We start from the raw sequence: 25,068 nt of genomic DNA on the forward strand, positions 1-25,068 counted from the left end.
GATGTAGCCAGGTCTTTTCATAAGAAAGAGTTGGGGAGTGGGGAAACGACTTCGTTCTGGTTTGATGACTGGTCAATAAGAGGATCTCTCTTCACTCTGCTAGGCGAGAGAGGCATAGTTGATATGGGTATTAGCAGAGAAGCTACAGTTAAGAAAGCAGTAAGTGTTACAAGACAAAGGAGGCATCACTCTCAGTTGCTAAATAACATTGAGTCTGATTTGGTTATTGTTAAAGAGAAGCTGACAGATGGAGTGGAAGATGTAAATATGTGGAGGAGGAAAACGGGTTTTAAACAGAAGTTCTCGACATATGAAACTTGGTTGTTAATGAAAATTGAAACGGGGAGATGTGACTGGTCAAGAAGCATCTGGTTCTCTCAAGCGACCCCAAAGTATGCATTCATAGCCTGGTTAGCAGTAAAAGATAGACTGTCTACGATGGACAGAATCTCCAAGTGGAATCGGGATGTTGATGTGATCTGTGTGCTCTGTAAGAGAGAGTCGGAGTCGAGAAGCCATTTATTTTTCGACTGCTCCTACTCTTCTCAGGTATAGGAGTATATTACAAAAGGTAAACTTCTCAATGAGTACACAAATGTTTGGTCAGACATATTGACCATCATCAAGGAGGAGAGAATGGAAATGAAGAAGAGATTTTGTCTTAGATATGCTTTTCAGGTTACTATCCATGTCTTGTGGAGAGAAAGGAACAGGATCAAGCATGACGAGAAGCCATTGCCGATAGTAACTGTTATGAAGTTGGTGGATAAGGGGATGCGAAATAAGTTGAGTATTATGAGAACAAAAGGAGTTAAAGGGTGGGAAGAAGGATTACAATTTTGGTTTAGCACAAGAGTTTAAAATTTTTTAAAAAGTTAAGATCATAGGAGTTATGAGTTTATAAAATAAACAAAGGTCACACTTGTTGTAAGAAGAGTTTTTTGATGAATAAATTTAACATTCATTCAAAAAAAAAAAAAAAAAAAAGCTCATCCGAGGATGAACCCGCACGTTGCAATCTTGTTACGTTGTTGGCTAACTGAGTAATTTTGCTGAGTAATTATAGCTGAATGAAAGAAACCAAGAAAGTTATCTCGTTTTCTTTTGTAGTTATTTCAACTTCACCATACTATAAAATCTCATTTACAAACTATCTTTATATTGATCTTCTTTAAAAAAATGAATCTTTATCGTCAATAGTTTTTAATTGCCCTTTTTGTCTTCATTTCAATGTGTCTATCATCCAAGTTACTTACTTCCTTTCTTCATGTGCAAACATCTTTTCTTTCTGATATTCAAATCAAATCACCCAAAATTTGATCCAAGAAACCAAATTTACTAAAATTAAAACCTTTATTTTCATGGTGGCAATGGCCACAATCATAGAGAGGTATAGAACACTGTTGAAAATAACTGGAAACAACAACAAACAAAATTAAAAGTAAACATACTACAGTCCCTTGATTTAGCTTGCCTCACCACAATGCATGGTTGGAAACATACAAGGTCTACATGAAGAGATGAAAAGAACTGATAGTAAAATAAAAGACTAATTTTTCTTTTTGATCAAACAATAAAAGACTAATTAAGAATTATTATTCAGCAAGGAACTCCATCAGCAAAAACTGTTTTATTAATCAAACAGAAACAACTTAATCTTGTTTAAAGGAGATGACACAATAAAACCAAATGATTCTAATAATCTCGTTCTTTCCTTTTGCCTCGTCTTGCACGTTGCTGGATCTTCACCGATGTAGGAAAATAAGAGCACACGAGTGGCATACTAGTGAATTCTCCAGTTTCTGCTCGGTGGTATGTATCCTCTTGGAGATCCAATGTTTTGTAGCATCCATTCTCCCCAATTAGGTAAGCTTTATTGTACATTTCTTCTTCGTCTTTATCAAAAATCACTGCGAGTTTTTGTTCCTCGTCAATGATGAAACTCCCACCGGCAAAATGAAGCAGATGGGGACCAAAGAGTGTTTCAATATCCACTGATAAAAACAACTTGCTCCATGACACTGCATTAGGCTCAATTCTATTTGTAACCCATATCTCTACTAGACACGATGAATCCCCCTGATATAACACCGCAAGCTGCTCTTCTCTAACACTAGAGAGGGCCACAGTTTCTTCAGCATGAGAGTGAAACGGCAGAGGCAGACGCGGTCCAAATCTCTCTCTTGTAAAATCAAAACAAAGCAGAAACGTCTCTTGGTCTGTTACATCTATTTCTTCTTCTCCTTCTTCTCCTTCTTCTCCATCCCATTCCATTTTTTCTTTAGCAAAAAAGTAAGCACTTCCCTTCAAAGACAATCCACGATGATAATAATCTATCTCCCAGTCAGCATTGACATCAAGAACCCTCCATGAGCTAGACTTTAAATCGTATATCTCATATACAAAATAGGGGTTTCTAAATGTAGTGTTATCATCCAAAAACCTCAATATTTTTTGGTTCTTGTTTACGTCATAACCGAGAGCATAGATGTCGCGTTTGTGGAAAGCTATTCTAGGTTTGATCCGCCTAGTTTGTCCCAAGTACGGGTTCCAAACAACGAGCCTACGCATATCTTTGGTCGAGCATAAGAGTAACCCGTTGCAGTGAAAAACTTTTGATATCTGGGGATCTGAATTGTTTAGGCTAGTAAGTTTACCTTCTTTAACATATGGAGCAACAAAGTCGTCCTTATTGTTGAGGCTACCTTGGAAATCGACGCTCATTAACCAAATCCTAAATTCAGATCTCATGATTATCAGCCTTGACAACCCTTTAACAAAGCGTTTTGTAAAGTCGGGATCCTTAGATAAAGCGTTCCACCGTTTGCATGTAGAGCGCACCTTTCGGGTAGATGTCATCAGGGGAAGCCTCGATAGTACATTCTCTACCAAATCATGTGGAAGATCAGAGATCATCGTCATCTTTTCAAGTTTCAACGAAGGAAGGTTGTAGTATGAGTGTGACGGCTTTTCTTTTTCCTCCCTCCCTCTCTTTTAATAGTTAAAAGAGATTAGGTTAACCTACCTGAAAAAAAAAATATATATATATTGAATGTTACAAAAAAAAAGTTATATATATATTGATTAAAATAAAAGAATAATAGAATATGTGTTTTCCAAAACTTTTTTATTTAATCGGCGATGTTAACCCGATGGGAGGATACACAATTTTTTTAATCTATTAACATGGCATACTTAATCATTCTCTGGTGAGAGGACCGAGAACAGGATTTTATTTCACTTTTGTTCCTCTCTACGTTTTGGATTGCGTTGCATGCTGATAATTTTCCGATGCTGATGTGATCACCAATGCAAATATGAATGATAATAAGCATGAAAAAGTAATATAGTCCAGAAAAACCTGTGGAATGCATGGGTATCAATCTCGCCATTTTGTCACTCTGAAACGGATCAAGTTGCTCTTTCTGATGAAGAAACTGAAACTAGCTTTCATCTTAAAGGAGAAGGTGAGAATATGAACTTCTAGCTATTTTGTATCATTGTTTGTAATTGCTATATTGATGATAACGAAATCACTCTATTTTGAAACTTTAGACAGGTTACCTATATAGAAGATTAATGGTCTCTTCTGGACATGGATCATTTGAATTCTTTGCTAGCAACTGAAGCCTTGAAACTTGAAAGCCAGAGGCTTTGTCTTCCAATTGTTGGAAAGCTTGTGGTGAGTGCCTGTTTGCATGGATTGTGCTTGTTTTGGCTTATTCTGTATCATTAGCTCCGGTCTCTTAGCCGGGGTTCTTAACAAATGATTTGATATTTTTGGTTTTTTTTTTGTTTTTTTTTTATTTTTTTTTTGGCTAAGAAACGGCTCTTATATCTTTTATTTAAGAAACGGTTCTTAGTTTTTCTTAGCTAAAATCTAAAAAAAAAGAGTTAAAAATCATCTTTTATCCGAAGCTAAGAACCTCATTTAAGAGACTGGGATTAATCATGGTCTTAGAGTGTTTTCTGAATGCTTTTTATGATTTTTTGTGTGTTTTAAGTTGATATTCTAGATCTCACGCATGTTTGTTAGCTTAGCTGTTGATGTCATGCACGCTATGCAGTCTTCCATATTATCGCTGAGATCGAAGGTAAAAAGTGTAAATAAGAAAAGACGCACATAATACAACTAAGCGGGATATAGACCAAACGGACTTCACAACTGTAGAGGCTGATCTCCTCCGAGTTTATGGCGACTCTCAACCATGAGAATAATAGAAGGCGGTTCTTGTTACCTGTGAAGTTAGCATTAGTTGTATACAATGAATCTTTTGCCTATGTTGATGTTCAAAAAATCTCTAATGAAAAAAAGATGTAGATACGAAAATTTAAGGTTCGAATTAATATCCGTCTGATCACTGATTCACCGTTTTGCCACGCTGCTTTTTCCTTATGGATTGACATTTGACACATTCCAGATCTTTCCCATTTGCTTATTTAGAAGTTGCACTTTTCTCATCTCACATGTGCCGTTTCTTTTTTTTGTGTGTAGACTTCTTGTCGTTCTTTTTAATATATCTTGTCGTTTTCCCCAGAGTGCCGCATCAATGCAATTTGGACTACGTATTTCAGTGTTTTGATGTGCTTAACGAACGCGACAAATGACGTTATCATTCTCATTTGTTAAGTGCAACCAACAGAGACACCAACACTTGGTGACCAAGTGATCCTTATTTAAATAACAATTCTAGATAGATAACAAGAACAAATAAAACAAAAGCTTTTTGAAGATGTGTTTGGATAAGATTATATTTGGCAACACGTCAAGAACATCATAGTTATATGCAAAACGAACACGAATGGAATGGACTCAATTGATGGTTATTTTAGTATTTTCAATATTCATCTCTCTTAGATTACAAACTTTTTTTGGTAAAATAGATTACAAACTTTTTATACCTTTTGTTACTTTTTTTTTGAAACTACCTTTTGTTACTTGTCATTTACATAGTTTCTTCACTTCTCTTCTATGCCAAAATTGGGTTCTTTTAGTTAAGAAAATGAAATTAAAAAGTAGTTTCTTTTTGTAAATTAAAAATAGTTTTGTGGTCTTCTTTTGGTGAATATGTCACAGCACCGCCAAAACTATCGCTTTATAATTAAATAACTATGTTTTATTGGTGAAAATTAATAAAAACGTTGGAGAACATAGAATCAGCGAAGACTTTATATGGTTTTATCGAGTTTGCGACGGGTATTAGTTAATGACTTTACACTATAATAACGTGTTTGGTTCTCGTAATTTGACTAGGTAATACCAACCGTACACGAGGCAGTTTCAGTAGTATGGAAGCAAAACGAAAGAACCAGTATGTGTATTATCTATCAGCCAATCAATTAATCCAAGGGCAAACTTGAAAAAAAAAGTCAATTAATATCCTAATATCAAACACCGTTATATGTATATTAATTAGTTAAAGTGGTAAAAGATGCTTGAATTAATGTTTTGTGGCCAAGGAAGTTACGCAGGTTAAGGACATACCTAACAGCTAAAAGAACCAATGCACAGATTCGTGGTCACATCTGTATTTATGATTCGATATAATCAACAAAATTGAATAATGATGCATGCATTGCTAAAACGCATGTGCAGTTAGTTACGATTTAATACGAATAAAAAGAAGCTTAGGCTATACACTATACTTTCAGTGGCCAATAACCCCATATCGGAAGGTATGACAAAGAATAAACATAATAAAAATAACAATTTGTTATGTATGGACCAAATTAAGTATACATGTGCTAATTGCTAATCAAGGCAACCACATGGAAGGATTCTCGTTTGCCAACTAGTATTTCTACTCTGGGTTCACACCCAAAACGCCACGTGTCCCATAATTTACAGCGTGGATTCAAGGGATTAGCAGCTAATTAAAAATAATTAAAAAGGAAATTCTGACAACCAAATTCATCAATCAAATTGAATCAATCACTAACCGTCTAAACATAGATGAGTATATATCCAATCCCAGAAATAAGAAAAAAAATTGTAACGAATAAAACAGAAACTAATTACATAATAATAGTAGACTAATTATTATATTCTTAGAGATAAATCTTCTTTTTTGATGACTTGGTCGTGACCGGTCAACAAAAGCGGTTTTTTACCGGTCAACGGACTTAGAATCTCATCGTCGACGACTGGGTCGTGATGAAGGCTGAGCTCCGGTAACGCCGGGAGATTCAGATCTATAATCACACGGTTGCTTCGTTCTTCCGAAACCGTACTTGACACGCTTCCACTGTGGCTCACCGACTTGCTTCCTCCTCCGCCGCCGCCGAGGTTCCCTTCGTAGTGACAGCGTTTGTGACCGCCTAGAGCTTGACCCGTCGGAAACACTTTATGACAGATAGAACACTCGTGGATCTTCCCTGAAGGAGCGATGGCTGTGGAAGTCAGATGCTTTTCTCCGGCGATGCTCGGAGCTGTTGAATCACCGGCGGTTGGAGGCTTGATGCGGTGGCTGGCTTTGTGGCCGCCTAAAGCCTGATACGAAACAAACGCTTTTCCGCAAACGCTACAGTTATACGAAAGCTTCGTCGTCCTTTCTTGAGGCGGCGGCGGTGACGGTTGAAATCGCGTCCGCGGCTGGTCTTTGGCGAGCATGAGGAGACAGAGAGCGAGATACTCTTCCTCCGAAGGATCCTGACTTTGAGATTTAGCGTGAAGTCGAGGCGGCGTGGAGGAAGAAGGGCTGGGAGAACGCTGGCGTTTGGAGCGTTTGCGTTTCAGCCAAGGCTCCAAGAAAACGGCGTCGTTCATCAGATCATCCGTTGCTCCGATCCTATCTTTTCGGACTGTGAACGGGGACGTAGTTGTCGGAGAGTTCATCGCTTCGAGAGCCATAAATCAGATGAATCTTTCTCTGTTGTGTTGTGTCTTTCTTCGTTGATTTTATATCAGAAAATTTGAGAAATTTCAGAGTATTATCGCTGGAGAGAAAGAGAGAAGAAGATGGAGTGAAGTGCTGAAGAAAGGTCTGTTTTTATATGGAAATCTACGTGGCCGATGAATATTAAGTCGGTCAATAATGTTTATCTCTTTATTGCGTCATCTATACACACTCTGTTGCTTAAGAGGCCTGTATACTATACTAAATAACTAAATATAGAAGGAAATTTTTATAGAGTAGAATAAATTATAATCTCAACAATGATTTTATAATTATTGTACAACATTTTAGCTTTTCAATATGTGTCAGTTTAAAATAAAATATGATGCACAAATGCTATGGGATACAAGCTATATTAACCTATCAAATCTGAGGTTAGCACCTTTTATTTTCTTTAACACTTTCATATTTATGTCTTCTATTTATTTTATAAAAATAGCCTATTGATAATAATTTTATGTATAAAAATATTTTATAAATAAATAATCTTCGATTGTTAACTAAATTTGACCAAAAGCTGATAAAACAAAAACTACATTTGACCAAAGAAACTAAGCGAAGTATCGATGAATTTACTGTACGTACCGGGTTCTTGGTCACGGCTGACCTAATCAGGTATTAGCCATCACGAGTGAGAGACCAGTTCAAAGTCAAAAACCAGAAAATAAACTGGTAAACCCAAAAATAGATGAGGTTTTAGCTAATTTTAAAAAATAAATTAAATAAAAAAGGGCCTTACCTTTCCCGTGGAGCTGGCTTATGTGTTGGCTACGAGCCACGAGACGTGTGGGGCACGTCTTAAACCGAACGCGTACACGCCTAATTACGGTTTTATCGGTACTAACCTTTCCATGATTTATCGAATATTTTCGATTAATTATCATTATCTCACTAGCATGATCTCGATGATTAGTTAATTCTTACCGCATGACAACAATCAGTAAGTAATCATTTAATGAATTTCTCAGAAAATACTTGGAATAACTCGTTAATATTCGTCAAATGAAAGAAACACCTGGATGCCTCGAGAATACGTAGGAATGTTGAGCTAACTTCAGTGGAGTTGAGTGTAGGTGAGGACAAAGATCGTCTGTGGCGTGCCGTACCGTGTTAGCAACTAAAAGGCGGCGTGTTTATAGGACACGTGGTAGTTCCGTTACACTTGTAGGCCGATGTCACTTTTCTTGTTATACCCAACAAGCAAAAATAGTGGACGTGATTTATCCAAACGCGTTGGCGGAAACGTCACGTGGCGGCGTTTAAACGTGTCAAATTCATGTGAAGACAAACAATCATAGACATTTTAAGACGCTTTCTCTTATTCTAATCTTCTTCTCCTTTGCTTGTAATAACGTGAAGTGTAATGGGACCTTACGTGGCTGTGCAGTACTGCTGGACTGCTGTTTCCGTTGGTTTCAGTGTTAGCCGCGCGACATAAAAGTCAGACAGTACTGTCTCTTTGTCGCCACTCCCGACCTTCTTTTGTTTACTGAAGTAAAGGTTGAATATGATTTAAAAACACTGAACAAAGCCTGCATTCAAAAAGCTCAATGTTATACTTCAAGACTGTTTCCAGTGTTGGAAATAATGACATTTTGGGGATGTATAGTGTTTAATTTTGCTCTGGTGCTAGTTTAAACCAGTTTGAGCTATAACATGTTCCCAACCATACCTCTTACATCAGTTTGCAATTTCTAATATCTGAAAGTTTACAGCGTATGTTGTTAGCTTTGTTGAAAGAAAGGTTGCAATCATAGGCTGCTTAGGCTAAGAAGTATTTTTCCTCATATTTGTACTTGTTCTCAGATATGGTTTCAGATGTCATCTGAAATCAGAGGCTGGAAGATAAATTGTTTACCTTGTAAATGCCATTGTCTTCCATCCAATGTGAGTTCTTATCTTAGCAGCAGGAGTCCAACTGTTTCCTAGGTTTCTACATTTACTACTGTTTTTAGTCCACCTAAATAAGGGAGGAGGCAAAACTTATTTAGTGTCAGTTGAAAGCTAGTTGGATGCTAGTATGCAATGTTTGTAAAAAAAATCTCTAGCTATTTTGTTTTTGTTTCTAATATATTTGATTCAGATATCATAGACTAAACAAGACAAAGGTTTACTTATGCTTTGTCTGAGAGAGAGAAATAGAGAGGAGATGATGGGAACAATTATAACGCGTAGACGCACTTCCCTGAATAATCATCCAAATTTGATAATTGCAATTATGGCACATTTGCAACCAGAGGTTGTGATAGTTTTGTGAACATTTGGGATGGGAACAACAACAAGAAGCTGTATCAGGTTTAGTAAATGACTTGAAAGCTTTTTGGTTTCATTATCTGAAAATGTTTCTTAGTGTGACACAAAAGTGTATTATAATGTTATATGCTCCTTGTTTCATTTGAAGTATTCGTTAATAAAATTGAAGTGCAACCCATCCAAAGCATATCTAAATCATGAAATGTAGTAAGGAAGAAACAGAAGCATCCTCAACACATGTTGGGTTTTGCCTTTGCAAAGAGTGTCCCTAAGTATGAACTTTTAATCCTTTTTTTTAATTGTATGAAGTAGAAGTATATACTGATGATATAATATTACCTAAGAGATACTATTAGATTAATGTGAACGAAATATATTAAAACACCTCGTATGGAATATGCTATAAAGGTTTTGTACTCAAAATAACTTTGCAAAGATAATCAATACTTCTTACATATGGATGAGATCACAAACTGACAACACTTAAATGAAGTTTCTACACTTGAACAGACTTGCAATGCTTATACAAAGTTTTTACCGAATAAAAAGATTCTTTGTTGACATGATTAAATTCTATCTCTTGTAGCAGCAGCCTCACATCTTTTGACTCCAACTCTTTTTCATTGGCGACTCTGAAGAACTCACAGTGAACTTCTTTAAGTAACTTCAAAACATTGGCCAATCCACCGTTGTTTTCACTTTCGTCTGTCTTCTCCTCAGAGAATGGCTTTGAGTGTCGGCTGTTGTTCATTCTAAAATACTTGTATCTGCTAATTTCAATCAAGTTACGCTTGTGATCAGGCCATACATCACGTGTATCATCCACTATCACCACTCCACGCTCATGAGCCAAAACTAAATCAAGCGTTTTCATGTACGGACTCTCATCTCTTGTTATCACTCTTTCCCCGAAAAAGATTTGCTTCGGATCAATCACGTCCAAGATGAATTTAGAGTAGTCGCGGTTACCCATTGTGTAAGCATACATTGTGAACATCTCATTAGCTTCTTTCAAGAACTCGCGAACATAAGGCCTTAGCTTTGTCAAGAACACCATGGGATCACCTGGGGCTTTCCACTTGTACAGATCGTCTCTTGTATTCGAACCCGCTTCTTCGATTAGATACTTCTCTGCTTGGGTGAGACGTGGAATACGAGTGGTGTGGAGAAGCGTGTGGTCCAAGTCAAGGACCAAGTGGAGTTTTTTCTCGTTGGAACAAGAGACTAGTGTGGTAAGGTGTTTAGTCACCGCTACAGCCTCGTGGCTTAGCTGTAAACCATGGGAAAGATAATCGAAAGCTCTGCTTTGAGATATGTCAACTGTTGATTTGCATGTGGTGCAGATTCCGTAACGGACAAACCAGTGACGACATCTACGAGAAGACGGCAAGTAAGAAGACGTGTTGATCACGGGTTCGATTCTTTGTCTTTTGGCTCTCGGTTCAAGAGAAATATTCTCAACAAGGGACATGGTTTCTTCTCCGTTCGCTTGTAATAAACCTTCAAATATACAAAAACTAAAGTCGAGTATCAACAAAAGTAAAACCCTAGTTTGATCGCAAACCTGTAGAGAAGAATTGTAGAATCGAGTTATTTACTAATGGTTTTACAAGAACAAGTGGAGTCTCTCAGTCTGATATCGTTGTTTTTTTATAGAGAGAGGGGAGCGACTTTTTTGGAAAGTGTTGAAAAAAGGAAAGTCGTTATAAATAGTTGACCATTATGCCCTTAAATCTATTTGTTGTCTTGTGTTTTCCCTTTTTAGACCAATCCGTTGTCTGTGTGTTTCCTTTTTCTTGGGAGCTCTCTCCAACTGTGCCGTTTTCTCCACGCGCAAACATTCCTAATTGACTACTTTCACCCTCTTTAGTCGTATCCTCATGAACCAATTAACAGGCCTGACTTTTACTGTTTTTTTTTTTTTTTTGAAACTAAGACTGACTTTTACTGTTTTACATGCCTTTCTGCTTATTTACAAATTTTTTTACTTCTAAATAAATGTGTTGATTAGTGAAGTTACTATTTCTAATTTACTAGTCCCTCTGTTATTTGAAAAAAAATAAAAAATTAACAGAACATGTTTTATGTTTCCATTAGTTAATAATAGAATACAAACTTCACAAAAATTAAGTATACTTATTAGAATACTATTGGTCTACTGTGTTTTATGTTTGTAATTGTAGAATTGTGAGTTAAATAAAGGGAAGATGCATAATGTATTAGTATTAGACTATTAGTGTAAGGTGCTGGTGTTCTATCCTTGTCCACTGAGTCAATCTATTTGAACTTTCAGACATTGTTCCTGAGTCTTAGAGATGGTCACAAACAAGTAAATGCTTGAACCGCACACTTGAGTTTAGCAATCTTGTAATGCGAACCCAAGAGCATCATAACTAAACCACTTTAAAAAGATGGCTTTAGAGATATTATGCATATATCTTTTGTATTTGGTTTTGGGTTATAATTCTCTTTAACTGGGTCGATGTGAGAGAGTTTTAAGGCACGAAAGGTCTACCAAACCAATGTGAAACCTAAAACCAAAGCATATCCAAATTCTGCAGCTAAGTAAAAATGAAGCATCATGATTCATGAACACAAGTTGTTCTTTTCATAGCTAAGAGTGTCCCAAAGATTCGATTGATAATTATTGGGAGATCAAGAAGATCTACCATATCAAAATTCTGGAAATACGAAGATAAAAAAATATTTAGGAATTTGAGACGAATTTAGAGTAACCTAGAAAGGTCAAGAAGAATAGAGGGATAACATTTATTTAATATATCATTAAATACTAGTTTAAGAAATTAGGTTGGTTTATTTTCTATATAAATATATATAAGCCGCCATGCTCAAAATCATTACTTTGGAACTTTTGCTATTCATATACAAAAGCTAAATTTTTTTTATCTCAACAAGTTTATGTTTTTCATTCACGAAAACAAAATTTTGTGATTAAATTCTCGCTTTCATAAGTTGTTTTTCTACTTCGCAATTGCGAATTACTACTTGGACAATCACAAGTTTTTGTCCCTTATTTGAAGAACCCTATACCCGATGATGAGCCGAGCGGTCGGGTGTTGCTGCCAGTTTGACTCTACGATTTGAATATAAACATCGTTTACCCGACGGTCGGTGTTGCAGTCGATTTGACTATGTGATCGAGTATAAACATCGCTTTATTTGCTTCAAGGTAGAGTATATTGCTGATATTTTAAAAAATTTGTACATTTTCACGTGTTACAATATATGAGCTTGCACGAGGATATTGGAAAATCGAGAAAATCAACCATATCAAAATTATGGAAACATGCAAATAATTAGAAAAAAATCTAAAAAGATCAAGACAAATCTAGAGTAATTTAGAAAGGACAGAAGAATAAAAAGTAAACATTTTTGTAATATATTATTCTATATTAGTTTAAGAAATCATGTTGATTTAATCTCTGTATAAACATATGCATCTTGTAACATTATTTCTGTGATTTCTGTGAGAATCGAATAATATTTCTTCCAATTCATAAACTCTCATTAATTTGTCGATAATTGATTCAAAATATGTTTTAAGTTTTAAGACTTTTAGTCCTATTTTTCTGGATCATGCAGAACTAAATACTAAAAATACATTCCTTTGTAGTTTCAAATTCTTTGAGCGATCTATACTATTATTACCCAAGAGATACTAAGATTAATGCAAAAAAAATATAAGAAAATACACATATTCATCTCATATGGAATATGCTTTTAAGGTTTCTACTCAAAATAACTTTGCTTCTAAACCTCGATGAAACTTCTACAGAACAACAGATCTTTTTGTTGACACAGTTGAAGTCAATCAATCTCATATAGAATAATATGCTTTTGTTTGTAGAAAAAATAAATTGGATTCGCATTACACTTCTTATACATGAAACGGCGGGGATAAACAGATTTACAACAATTTTTATAATATTTTTTTTTTGACAAATTAAAAAATTACTTGTCAGACACGATTGAATGCTATCTCTTGTAACAGCAGCCTCACGTCCTTTGACTCCAACTCTTCTCTAACCTTAAAGAATCTACGGTGAACTTCCTTTAGTATTTTAAAAACATCAACCAATCCACTCTTGCTTTCACTTTCGTCAGTCTTCTCCTCAGAGTATGGCTTCGAGTGTTGGCTTCTCTTCATTCTGAAGTACTTGTATCTGCTAATTACAATCAAATTACTCTTGTGATCAGGCCATACATCACGTGTATCATCCACAATCATCACTCCACGCTCATCCGCCAAAACCAAATCAAGGGTCTTCGTACAAGGACTCTCGTCTCTTGTTATCACTCTTTTACCGAAATAGAATCGATCCGGATCGATCAGCTCCAAGATGGCTTCGGCGTAGGAGCGAGTACCCATCGTGTAAACGTGCATGGTGAACATCTTGTTGGCTTCTCTCAAGAAATCTCTAAGGAGAGGCCTTAGCTTTACCAAGAAGTCACTTGATTTCAACTTCCACAGATCGTCCCTAGAACCCGCCTCTCCGATTAGATACCTCTCTGCTTCGGTGAGACCGTAAACGTTTTCCGCGTGGAGAAGCGTGTGGTCCAAGTCGAGGACCAAGTGGAGTTTCTGCTCGCCGAGGGAAGATGATAATGTTTGGAGGCGTTTGGTTAACGCTACGGCGTTGTGGGTTAGGTGCAAACCGGGAGAAAGATAATCGAACGGTCTACGGTAGAGGTCGAGTTCGTCGACGATCGAGTTGCAAGCGATGCAGATTCCGTGGAGAGAGACCGAGTGAAGACATGTGTTGGAATGCGGTGAGAAGGAGGTGTTGATCACCGTTTCCAGTACAGACATGGTTTCTCAAACAATATCAGAGGATATGGTGGCGATTTCACCAAAACGAAAAGTCTGAGAAAGTATTCGAGTTAAGAGGAAAAAAAAAACGCTATCAGTTCTCATGCTTCTGGTCTCCTATCGTCTTTATAAAGACTAAAGAGACTGAAAGAGAGAAGCTACGAGAAAGGAAAATTTAAGTATGCATGATTGACTATTATGCCCCTGTTTTACCAATTCTTTTTTTTTTTTACCAATTCAATTATATGGGTTTTGTTATCACACACTTTAATTCAAAACAATTTGTTATTTCTGTTTGTAGTGTCTATATATACCTCTATGGCATTAAACCTGAAAACTGCATTAGAGAAACAAAGGAAAAACTACTATACAACAGATTCCTACTGTCAGTTTGTCACGACCAAAAAACAATGAAAACCTAAAAAGGAACTTTTTCAGTAGTATTGTTGATGAGACATGAGATTGGTATTACGTTGATGACTTAACAAAGAAGTTTTCTCAACATGTCTCAAAAGAATCCTATAAATCTTATTCCTCACTCGACCACAAGCCTCTCTTTCAGACTCTGACATCATCATCACTTCCTCTTCTTCTTGTTCCTCCTCTTCTCCTTTAAACATGGCGTCTAACCAATCACTCACTCTTTTTATCTGATACATCGTTTCCCCTACTTGCTGACTACTCATCTCTCTCCACTTTGTTACGTTACTGATCTCATCTAAATACTTCTCAACGCGGCTCAAGTACCACCTTCTTCCTTCCTCCTTAACCAAGTTTCTGAGTTCACTTGCTGCTCTGCTTAACCTCTCCTTCCTCTCTCCGGACCCCGAGTCTCTTTCCCTTGTGTTGTCTTCACGGTTATTGGTTTCTTGAGCGATTAGGGTAAAACTCTTCCTCGCGGGACTCTGCGTAGGCTTACTTGCGGGTAAAGAAACCGGTTTAAGATCAGTAGCTAAAGCTGATTTGATCCACTGAGTCGCCTTTTCGCGCCTCTCCTCTCCCGTTCTTGAGTTGCAATGCTTTGTCTCCTCAGTTGATAATGATTGAATGATTAGCCTGCTCTTGCTTAACTCATCTTGGAAGCTCAAGAACTCTCCTATAGGTGGCTGTTGACTCTGATGGTGTTGAATCCTCTTGTCCGAAAGCTCCGAGTATGACCTAAATAAATCATTTTGTGATTAACATTTCTTCAGGAAGAAGTTACATTTACTTGTAGCACATACCTTAGACATTTGAGCAATCTTTCAGCAGCTGAAGCCTCTAACAAAGCTTGAGAGGCAGCGCGAATAGCCTTATCTCTCTGCCTCAAAATCTCCTGCCAAATTATATAGTTTAAGTTTCATTCAAACTGATTTCTTGATCAACAAGTTATCTGTATTACCTTTCCTAGGTTTGCAACTTTGGGAGGAAGTGAGTTCCAGAGAATCTCTGTCTCTGTCCAGCTTCTTTTCCTTGATATCGAATCCGAGGATTCTAGGGTATTGCTTCTAGGTGGAAGAAGAAGGTTCTTACTCTTGCTACTTCCACTTCCATAGCTTAAACTCTTAGCCCATTTTGGAGATGGTGAAACAACAATATCTCTTCTTCTTGTTCTATTACTTGACTTCTCTTCTATCACTCCACAGCTCCTCACAGAAGGAGAGGGAGAAGCCTGAAAAAGATACAATCAGCAAAATGTCAAATTCGGGTTTATTACGAGCTTCCAACTTAAAAACAATTAGTGATAATTGGATTGGCCTTAAGATACATTATCCCTAATACATTTCTATAAAACTTACAGCAGGATAACTTCGAGTTCTTGAAACATGTAATCTCATGTCATGAACATGACTCTTAACCATAGATGGATCTAATGAATCTATTCTCTTGCTAGCATCACCCAAACCCATCCAACTTCTTCTCCTAGCTGCTGAAGACAAAGAAGAAGAGCAATTTGACACCATTGACTCTGTATCATCCCTCTCCTCCATTACACTCGAGAGATTCTTCAAAAGCCCAAAATCTGTAACATTCATCTCGGAGACGCTTGAGCTGCTCCATCTCGTCCTTCTCGGCCTCTTCACTTGTTGATCATAGCATTCCTCGGTATCAGACAGGCTTGCACAGAACTTCTCTATACGTTCTTTAGGGATCAGGTCGATAGGTTCACCGGTGCAAGCCCTTCGACCTGGTGTTGGTCTAATGCCTTTGATCATAGGGACAGGATAAGCAAACTCAAGCTTCTCGACGAATATTAATTGACCTATCTGTAACTTGTCGTAGAGGACAAGGTCGTTCTCTTCTCGTGGCAATGAGGCGTACATTGAATGCGATGAGTCTGAGATTCTCAAGAAGAAGCCTTTGTTTGGCCATAACCCTCCAGCTGCTAGGACAGGGATTATGCTTCTTATCTGAAGCAAAACTGGTCTGTGATCAACGTCTCTCCGCGCTTTTCCGACACCCATTTCCTCTAGAAGCTTGAATAGAACACCTGATTTTAGTTCTGCCATTGCTATCAACAATGGCTGTTGGGAGATTTGTGTGAGAAGAAACAGATAGAGATAGAAAGAAGAAAGAAGGGTGTGTTTCTCAATCTGATGCATGCAGACAAGAACAAGATTGGTGGAATGTAATGTGTTCTGAGTTTTGATTCTGATTGGAACGAAGAAAGAGGTTTGTTTTTTGGGGAAATCATTCACTGGTTTTGTGATAAAAATTCCCTAATGTGGATCTTTGTTGTTCCGTGACTGCCAAGCAATCAACAGATGTTTTCTCTGTTTTTAGTCATTGCATTGTTTTTGACAGTTCTCTTTTACTATTATTGGTAATAATTTTCATTGAATACAAAAGGTCAGTTAAACCAAAACAAACAATTTGTCTATTCTGTTTGATTTGTATAATACATTAATATAATAAATAAATAAAATAAATTAATAACATTGACTTGTACTGTATCTGAAACTTGTTACATAGACTGACCATATTTATATTTTTTTTTTCTTCTGTTCTTTCAGAAGCTCAACGTCTATCTGCAAGCTGAGTCTTTGTTGCTATATTCTGAGAAGAAGAATCTTTATTCACGGAATCATGACATGATGTGTGATCGAACATATCCATTATCACAGGTGGCTTGTACTCTGATCTTGTTCGACGGTGAGAAGATCCTTGTAATGAAGAAGAACCTTCTTGTCCCATCATTAGTGGTCGGTAGCTACGGCTCGATCCTTCAGACATCGACCGATACCTCATATGCTGAGACTTATGGTGTTTCTTGATAGCATGAATCAGATATGGAATTAACCCCTCCATTTAAAATTCTCTGTTTCTGTATATGAAAATATAATACAGAAACCTAATATTTATATATCATGGTGCATAAGATGAGAAACCAAGTTTGTCTTTGTATTGAATTGACAACTAGTATTGGTTCAAATAATTGGATAAGTATTGACCACTGTTTGTGATATTATACCAATTTTTTTACTTAGGCTTTCGTCATAATTGATGATAGCATGACGGTGTTTACTTTGACACTAAGAACTTCAATAGACAAGGCTCAAGCCTTCGCAAGCGTCGAACTCAATGGTAACTTTCTCTGTCATGCTTCTTCCAACTTCTACTCTCTCAAACCCTACCAGTTACGTCTGTGGCACGACATCATCAATAAGAGACTTTAAAGACACTGGTGGTATCAAGAACACAAGCACTACACGACTCCCGGACCTTGTGACCCCGATGATGATCCGGATCTCTGAAGACGTTAACGTTGAGAGTCCAATACGTAAGACCAGCGAGTCCTAGGTTTTGTGTGCATCGCTCGAGCCTCCATCGAAACCACTTCTCCCATCTTTAGCGATAACGATGTATTAATTTATTTTTATTTGATGAAGCCTATGAGGACCATCTTTTTTTTTTAGTGAGCCAAGTGTTTTCACCAGAGTAATGGGGAACAAAATGTGAAGTAATTAAGAAAAGGGTTTTGAAGAGTGACTTCGAAGATAATACAAACCATATATCTTTTGTCTCTTTAGGAAAATTTCAGATATGTCTGGTCCTAAAGTTAAAGATGCAGATCTTCAATGTCTCTAAGTGGTTCTGCAGGTCTCTTGTTGTCAGGTTGGTTCACGACTAGCTGTCCGCAAGCCCCACTAATATCCTGACCCATTTCTTTGCGAACCGTGGTTCGTATATTGTAGGTTTCTCTCAGGATTTTCTGGAAACTTGAGACGCTTTCTTTGGTGCTGGTTTTGAACTGGCTTGTGGATCCAATTGGATTGAATGGTATCAAATTTATCACCTATTATTTGAGAAAACAGCAGAGAATTTCCATCAGATAATTGCTCAAACTATTAAGAGTATAAAGAAACAGAAGATTTTTACCACTTGAAATGTCTTTAGCAATTCGCCTAGTTGATGAGCGTTCTCCTCTTGATCATTTACTCCATCAAGCATGATGTACTCAATGAAGATTTTCTGCTGACTGTTTGAAAATCGAAGTATGTTATGATCTTTATCAACTTTTGAGATTATGGTTTGAACATGCAGTAGCAAAGTTACCTGTTTTTCTGGAAAGTTTGAAGTGCATCCATGAGCTTTTGAAGAGGAAAGGCTCTAGCTGCTGGCATGATCTGGCAGCGGATTTCTTGAACTGGTGCATGAAGAGATACCGCCAAACTTATACCTGGTAGATCATTGTGAAGCTTGTTAATCGCATGAACAACTCCAACCTATGTGCAAACGATATGGGTTAGTGGAGAAAAAAAAAAATAAGAAAGAGAATATTTTCTTCTCTGATTCATGAATGTTTCAAGGTAGTTTTCTCAGTACTTACGGTTGAAATGGTAATTCTCTTGGGTGAGAGCTGAAAAGGCTGCTTTAACATGGCACGAACAGATTCAACAACAGCATTGTAGTTATTTAAAGGCTCTCCCATTCCCTGATCACAATCAGCAAAATCAAGCCAACAACTGGTGAATGTTTACTTCATCGATACAGAAACTATAGAAAGCCACATCTAGCAATTACCACAAGGCAAGAAGTGAAGACACGGATACATAATGTAGTAACAACAACAACAGGCAAAAAGAAACTTAGATGAGATGCGTTACCATGAATACGATGTTGCGTATATCAGCTAGGCGAGAGGCGTGGACTAGCTGCTCCACGATTTCTCCAGATGTTAAATTGCTTTTGAATCCCATACTACCAGTTGCACAGAACGTGCAGCCCATTTTGCAACCAACCTATTGACAAACCACTTGTATCAGATGCTCCACAGTGATTCAGTGAAACAGCGTGATGAAAAAAATCAATACCTGGGATGAAATGCATAGAGTAGATCTCACACCTCCAGGGCGTGGCTTCCCTCCACACATCCCCAAACGAGTATCGTATCTCATTATCACAGCTTCCACAAAAGCTCCATTCTTTAAAATCAAGAATCAAGTACGAGTTCATCAGATAACACTATAACAAAGGACTTACTACAAGCAATGTTCAGCAGCCAAATCTCTTTTATGTATTATTAAAAGGACAGCTTCTCATCTACAAAGACTAATCTCATCTATACAATCTTAATAACAAAAACATACTCTCATTGTATACACACTCACATCAAAACCCAGAAACAGAGAGAGCGAGAGAGAGAGCAGAGTTACCTGGAGCTTGATGAGGAGTTTAGAGGTGGTGCCATCGGAGGAGTGGAAGAGGGAGTGAAGAGAGGAAGTGAAAGTCTTGAACTTTGAATGGAGGAGAGTGTATGCGGCGGTGGGCAACGAAGGGATCTCGTCCCAAACGCAATCGGGATTCTGAATTACATACTTCCAGATCGGGATCATGAAATTGGGGTTTATTCCAGCTGACTCGAACTCCGATTTCATCTCCGGAGCGTCGAATACAGATTTCATCTTCATCGGTCTCACCTCGCCGTCGCTGAGTTTCACCGGTTAAAAGTTCGTCTCGCCGATTTTAAAAGCCCTAAAACTTTAAAACCCGTCGCCGAAAATAAAAGAAGATAAAACCGGTTCGGTTTTGGTGGGAAACCGGTTTGATTAAAACCGGTTTGATTAACCTAATTGGTTTTTGGCTGTTGAGCCGAGTATATTAAAATCTACGCCTGGGCATTCGGGGTTCCAATCGGGTTTCGGTTTTGTCCAATCGGATCTCGGTTTTTCGGGTTTATCAAAATCAGTTCCATTCAGATTATATAAAAATTCGGTTCGGGACCGGTTCGGGTTTTATCGGGTTCGGATCGGAGTTAGTAAATCTTCAAAGAACCGGTACAACCCGGTGTACATTCGGGTTTTGGGTTCCAACCAGTTCTTCGGTTTTAAAGTACTTGATTTATATCTATTTTGTATCTAAAACATAAGTAAAATCAGTTCTTCTGGTTTAAAGTACTTGATTTGTATCTATTTTGTAACCAAAACATAAGTAAAATCGATTCAGAAATAAGAAAAAAACATCAAACATGATCATTCAAAGTCAAACAAAAGGTATACGTTGTTATTGATTGAAAGAAACCAATAAATGAAATCATAAAACGAAAAATTAAGTTCTCATGAAATGAAAAAAATTATTCAATGAAAATAAAACCAAACTCTAAAAATTTCAAGCCTCAACCGACACTTTCAACCATCAACCTTCGTGTAGTAGATAGTTATTGTAGATGTTTAATAATATCTTAGTGTATTTTGGCTTTATATCAGGAATTGAGATCATGTTTGGTACACGTTCTTTTTTGGCATTTTGAATGTTTTGGGTTGTATCGGATATCCATTTAAATTCGGGTTCAGTTTGGATAATACTCATAATCCAAAATACCATAAAACAAGATCCATTCGGTATTTATGTCGGGTTCAGATCGGTTCGGATTCATTTTTATATCGGGTTCGGTTTATTTGCCCAGTCCTATTGAAATCTGTTGAATGATCAGACCAACATAATGCTAGATGACAAACAGACTAATCTATTGCAAATGGGTATGAACATTAACATAGAGCTGTTCAACGATGAAGTTGCTGGTCCGGGAAAATCCATGTGGACTGTGGTTGGTTGGAGGTGTTGTCGGAAGCATATTCCTCTATGTTAGTGCATTCGGGTGGTGTCAGCATGAGCTATTGGGAGAATAGTGTCTCTTCACATATCTTTGTACTTGTACACTTTCGATATTTTTCTTTTTATTTTTAATCATGCAAGATCTTACTGGCTATTAGCCTATTAGCATAGTTCAACTTGTGACACAGAGCAAACAAGAAATAACATTATTTTCTTCTCGAATGAACATAGTTGATAGTTTCATTTAACCATTTTAAACCAAAGATTCTTTAGTTGATTTTTAAAAGCTTTTGGAATGCGGTGAAAAAGGCGAAGACGTTTCATTGTTTGGGCCGCTTGGAACCAATCTCTTAGCTCTGAAATTCACTATGGAATGTGAAGACGTTTCATTGTTGGAGCCGCTTTGAACCAGTCTCTTAATTCTAAAATTCACTATTGAATCTGGTGGAGAAACTGGAGATGTTTCATTGTTTGGACCAGTTGGAACCAATCTCTTCACTTCAATTTCTGCAATAGAATGTGATGGAGGAGATAAAGATGTTTCATTGCTTAGACTGTTTGAAAACGATCTTCTTACTTCATCATTGAAAACATTTCTAGACACATTAAAATCAGAATTAAAAGAAATTACCACGAATTGCTAACGATAACGTAAGAAATAAGAAGAGAAACACCACAACTCCAAAGAAACTCTTCATATTTTTGGTATTTGATATTTTTGTTGTTGATTGATATATTAGAAATGAATGTGATGTAATTTAGCTATCCGAATAGAACTATTTATTGTTATTAGTCTCTCTACATAAATGTAGGTGTTTCATAATTACCTGTTATAGGAAATTCTAAAACAATTTAAGTAAAATATCACTTATAAAGAAAAAATATGATATACACAATAAAATCTTTTGAAAATAAAGACATGTATATGCAACTTTGTTTATATAGAAGTATATTATCTTTTTTTTTTTTGACAAATCTCAATTTATAGAAGTATATTATCTTTTTTTTTTGACAAATCTCAATTTATAGAAGTATATTATCTTTTTATTTTGAAAAAAAGAAGTATATTATCTAATTGATGAAATGCATAAAATAAAATAAAAGATTTATCGACAAAATATGTATTTTATTAAACCATGAAAATTGTTTGAAATTAATATTATTACTACATTTTATTTACACAAAATACTATTGCATATCAATCTAAGACACTCATTGATCACATTTTAGTACTACTAAAATTATGGAACACTTAATATAACAGATAATCTACTATACATTAGAGAAATAATAATATAGATCAAACCAGATGATGATTTCACGTAATAGTATATAGCAAACCAAATCAAAGAATACTATAACACAATCATGTTACCTAATTTCCTAATTAAATTGGTTTTGACCATCATACTTAACCAAGTCAAACTTTGATTTCACGTAATATTTATAAGTAAACCAAACCATACACAACATATTACCTAATTATCTAAATTTCTAATTGTCTAAATTTATTTTTACACTATTAAGTTAAATCACACGTAGGATTATATGGTAAATGTTTTTTATATATTGGTTTAAACAAAAAAATTCAGTTATAGAAAATTCTTTTTATTTAGATAACTAAATCATTCTTATAAATTAAAACTTATAAATTACAATATATGGTAACACTTTATAAGTGTCATTTATATATAAATGCAACATCATTTATTTTAGTTATTTCAATTAATTGTTTTTTAGTGTATGGAATGTGGTGGAGAAGGTGGAGACGTTTCATTGTTTGGTTCGCTTGGAACCAATCTCTTCACACCAAAATTGGCTATAGAATGTGGGGGAGAAGGTGGAGACGTTTCATTGTTTGGACCACTTGGAACTAATCTATTCACTCCGAAATCCGCTATGGAATGTGGTGGAGAAGGTGGAGACGTTTCATTGTTTGGGCCACTTGGAACCAATCTCTTCACTCCAAAATCAGTTATAGAATTTGGTGGAGAAGGTGGAGATGTTTCATTATTTGGTCCGCTTGGAACCAATCTCTTCACTCCAAAATCCACTATGGAATGTGGGGGAGAAGGTGGAGACGTTTCATTGTTTGGGCCGCTTGGAACCAATCTCTTCACTCCAAAACCAGCTATAGAACGTGGTGGAGAAGGTGGAGAAGTTTCATTGTTTGGACCGCTTGGAACCAGTCTCTTCACTCCAAAATCTGCAATAGAATGTGGTGGAGAAGGTGGAGATGCTTCATTGTTTGGACCGCTAGGAACCAATCTCTTCACTCCAAAGTCCGCTATGGAATGTGGTGGAGAAGGTGGAGACGTTTCATTGTTCGGGCCGCTTGGAACCAATCTCTTCACTCCAAAATCCGCTATGGAATGTGGTGGAGAAGGTGGAGACGTTTCATTGTTTGGACCGCTTGGAACCAATCTCTTTACTTCAATATCCTCTATAAAATGTGGTGGAGAAGGTGGAGACGTTTCATTGTTTGGGCCACTTGGAACCAATCTCTTTATTCCAAAATCCGCTATGGAATGTGGTGGAGAAGGTGGAGACGTTTCATTGTTTGGACCACTTGGAACCAATCTCTTTCCTCCAAAATCAGTTGTGGAATGTGGTGGAGAAGGTGGAGACGTTTCATTATTTAGGCCGCTTGGAACCAATCTCTTCATTCCAATATTCGCTGTTGGAACCGGTGGAGAAGAAGAAGGAAACGTTTCATTATTTGGGTCGCTTGGAACCAATTCTTTTATTTCATCATAAGAAACATTTCTAAACACATCAAAATCAGGACTAAAGAAAAAATTATCACGAATTGCTAAAGACAATGTGAAAAACAAGAATTGGAACACCACAATTCCAAAAAAACTCTTCATGTGTTTTGTATTTTTGTTGTTCATTTGAAATTTTGAAAAATGAATGTGATGTATTATTTAACTGTCTACCTAGAGCTATTTATATAGTTATTAGTCGCTTTAAATATACAGGCATGTCATAATAATTTGTTTAAGGAAATTGTTAAACTTTTAAAGTAAATTATCACTAATTATATATTCGTAGTAAATATTTGATATACCAAATCAAATCTTTTGAATATAATTACACGTATCTGTACATTTAACTTTGTTAATATTGAAATTTATTGTCTAATTTGATCAATGCATGAATAAAGAGATTTGTTGATGAAAGAAATATTTTATTACAGTTGAATCCAAATCTAATAAAAATAGACAAAGATAAACATTAATTATCCCAACAAAATTATAAATGTATTATTTTTGTATTTTCCAATTTTTCATAATTCTAAACTAATAGTATTTTAAAAATTACAATTAATTTTTTGAATTTATTATTTAACATTCTCCATCCGTTTTCTATTAGATCTTGTTTAGGATTGTTGCACATAGATTAAGATAATATTTTATATTTTATATTTTCTAAGCAAAAAATTAATAATTATTCACTTAAACACAATTCAACAAATAACAAAATAGACTACATAATACAAATAGTCATATAACATAAAAATTTATATTTTTTCATTAATAACGGAAATTTTATTATCTAATTTGGAACAGTTTTTTTTAAATGCTATCTATTAGAAAATGAAAAGAGTACTAACTAACAAAAATTGCATTAAAACTTCAAGCATGCGTTTATTTGAAACAAAATTTGATTTTAAAATATTTGTTCTTATAGAATTAGAGGAAATATTTATCTTGTACAATAAAATAAAATAAAAATATAGTAGATAAACATGTTCATCGATATTTTAGAAAATTATAAAAAAAAAACATAACTATACTGATTCCATACTCATCAAATATTAACTTAAGTTTTTATGGTCATTTGACAAAATTTCACAAGATTGTATTTTTTAAACTGTTGTGAAATACAATCTCGTAACAAATAACTATATTCATGATTGTCATGCAAAAAAAAGATTTATTTCTCAATTGGGATTACTTACAAAAGTTTAAAATTTCCAACCAGAAATTTCGTAAATTCATTGAAATTAGACTACTGATAAAAAAAACATGGGAATTTTGCTAATAGGAG

General features: G+C 36.0%; 7 protein-coding genes across 7 annotated transcripts; 1 reads left to right on the forward strand and 6 right to left on the reverse strand.

Moving 5' to 3' along the window:
* Window positions 1–1,617: 1,617 nt before the first annotated feature.
* LOC106424424 (F-box/kelch-repeat protein At3g16740-like) lies at window positions 1,618–5,651 on the reverse strand. Its single transcript, XM_048776518.1, has one exon. The coding sequence runs from the start codon at window positions 2,920–2,922 to the stop codon at window positions 1,696–1,698; it is 1,227 nt and encodes a 408-aa protein (XP_048632475.1). The 5' UTR covers window positions 2,923–5,651; the 3' UTR covers window positions 1,618–1,695.
* Window positions 5,652–5,863: 212 nt separating this feature from the next.
* Window positions 5,864–7,128, reverse strand: LOC106424373 (zinc finger protein AZF2). The gene has a single exon (XM_013865134.3). The coding sequence runs from the start codon at window positions 6,848–6,850 to the stop codon at window positions 6,041–6,043; it is 810 nt and encodes a 269-aa protein (XP_013720588.1). The 5' UTR covers window positions 6,851–7,128; the 3' UTR covers window positions 5,864–6,040.
* Window positions 7,129–9,496: 2,368 nt separating this feature from the next.
* On the reverse strand, window positions 9,497–14,060 carry LOC111214643 (RNA polymerase II C-terminal domain phosphatase-like 5). Its single transcript, XM_022717658.2, has 2 exons — window positions 13,137–14,060; window positions 9,497–10,625 (listed from the first exon to the last, which is right to left on the reverse strand). The coding sequence occupies exons 1-2, from the start codon at window positions 13,978–13,980 to the stop codon at window positions 9,646–9,648; spliced, it is 1,824 nt and encodes a 607-aa protein (XP_022573379.2). The 5' UTR covers window positions 13,981–14,060; the 3' UTR covers window positions 9,497–9,645.
* A 135-nt stretch (window positions 14,061–14,195) lies between these two features.
* LOC106424405 lies at window positions 14,196–16,585 on the reverse strand. The gene is made up of 4 exons (XM_013865160.3): window positions 15,759–16,585; window positions 15,362–15,631; window positions 15,204–15,295; window positions 14,196–15,138 (listed from the first exon to the last, which is right to left on the reverse strand). The coding sequence occupies exons 1-4, from the start codon at window positions 16,560–16,562 to the stop codon at window positions 14,415–14,417; spliced, it is 1,890 nt and encodes a 629-aa protein (XP_013720614.2). The 5' UTR covers window positions 16,563–16,585; the 3' UTR covers window positions 14,196–14,414.
* Window positions 16,586–16,781: 196 nt separating this feature from the next.
* BNAA03G35350D lies at window positions 16,782–17,671 on the reverse strand. Its single transcript, XM_013865197.3, has one exon. It carries the CDS (start codon window positions 17,266–17,268, stop codon window positions 16,978–16,980), a length of 291 nt encoding a protein of 96 aa, XP_013720651.1. The 5' UTR covers window positions 17,269–17,671; the 3' UTR covers window positions 16,782–16,977.
* A 228-nt stretch (window positions 17,672–17,899) lies between these two features.
* On the reverse strand, window positions 17,900–19,947 carry LOC106424360 (dual-specificity RNA methyltransferase RlmN 1). Its single transcript, XM_013865122.3, has 7 exons — window positions 19,617–19,947; window positions 19,275–19,385; window positions 19,068–19,202; window positions 18,791–18,895; window positions 18,517–18,686; window positions 18,340–18,439; window positions 17,900–18,256 (listed from the first exon to the last, which is right to left on the reverse strand). Exons 1-7 carry the CDS (start codon window positions 19,869–19,871, stop codon window positions 18,020–18,022), a joined length of 1,113 nt encoding a protein of 370 aa, XP_013720576.1. The 5' UTR covers window positions 19,872–19,947; the 3' UTR covers window positions 17,900–18,019.
* Window positions 19,948–22,758: 2,811 nt separating this feature from the next.
* LOC125607178 (PE-PGRS family protein PE_PGRS47-like) lies at window positions 22,759–23,772 on the forward strand. Its single transcript, XM_048777013.1, has one exon. The coding sequence runs from the start codon at window positions 22,759–22,761 to the stop codon at window positions 23,770–23,772; it is 1,014 nt and encodes a 337-aa protein (XP_048632970.1).
* Window positions 23,773–25,068: the final 1,296 nt, after the last annotated feature.

The sequence above is a fragment of the Brassica napus genome, chromosome A3 (genome assembly GCF_020379485.1).
Source record: "Brassica napus cultivar Da-Ae chromosome A3, Da-Ae, whole genome shotgun sequence".
NCBI lineage: Eukaryota > Viridiplantae > Streptophyta > Magnoliopsida > Brassicales > Brassicaceae > Brassica > Brassica napus.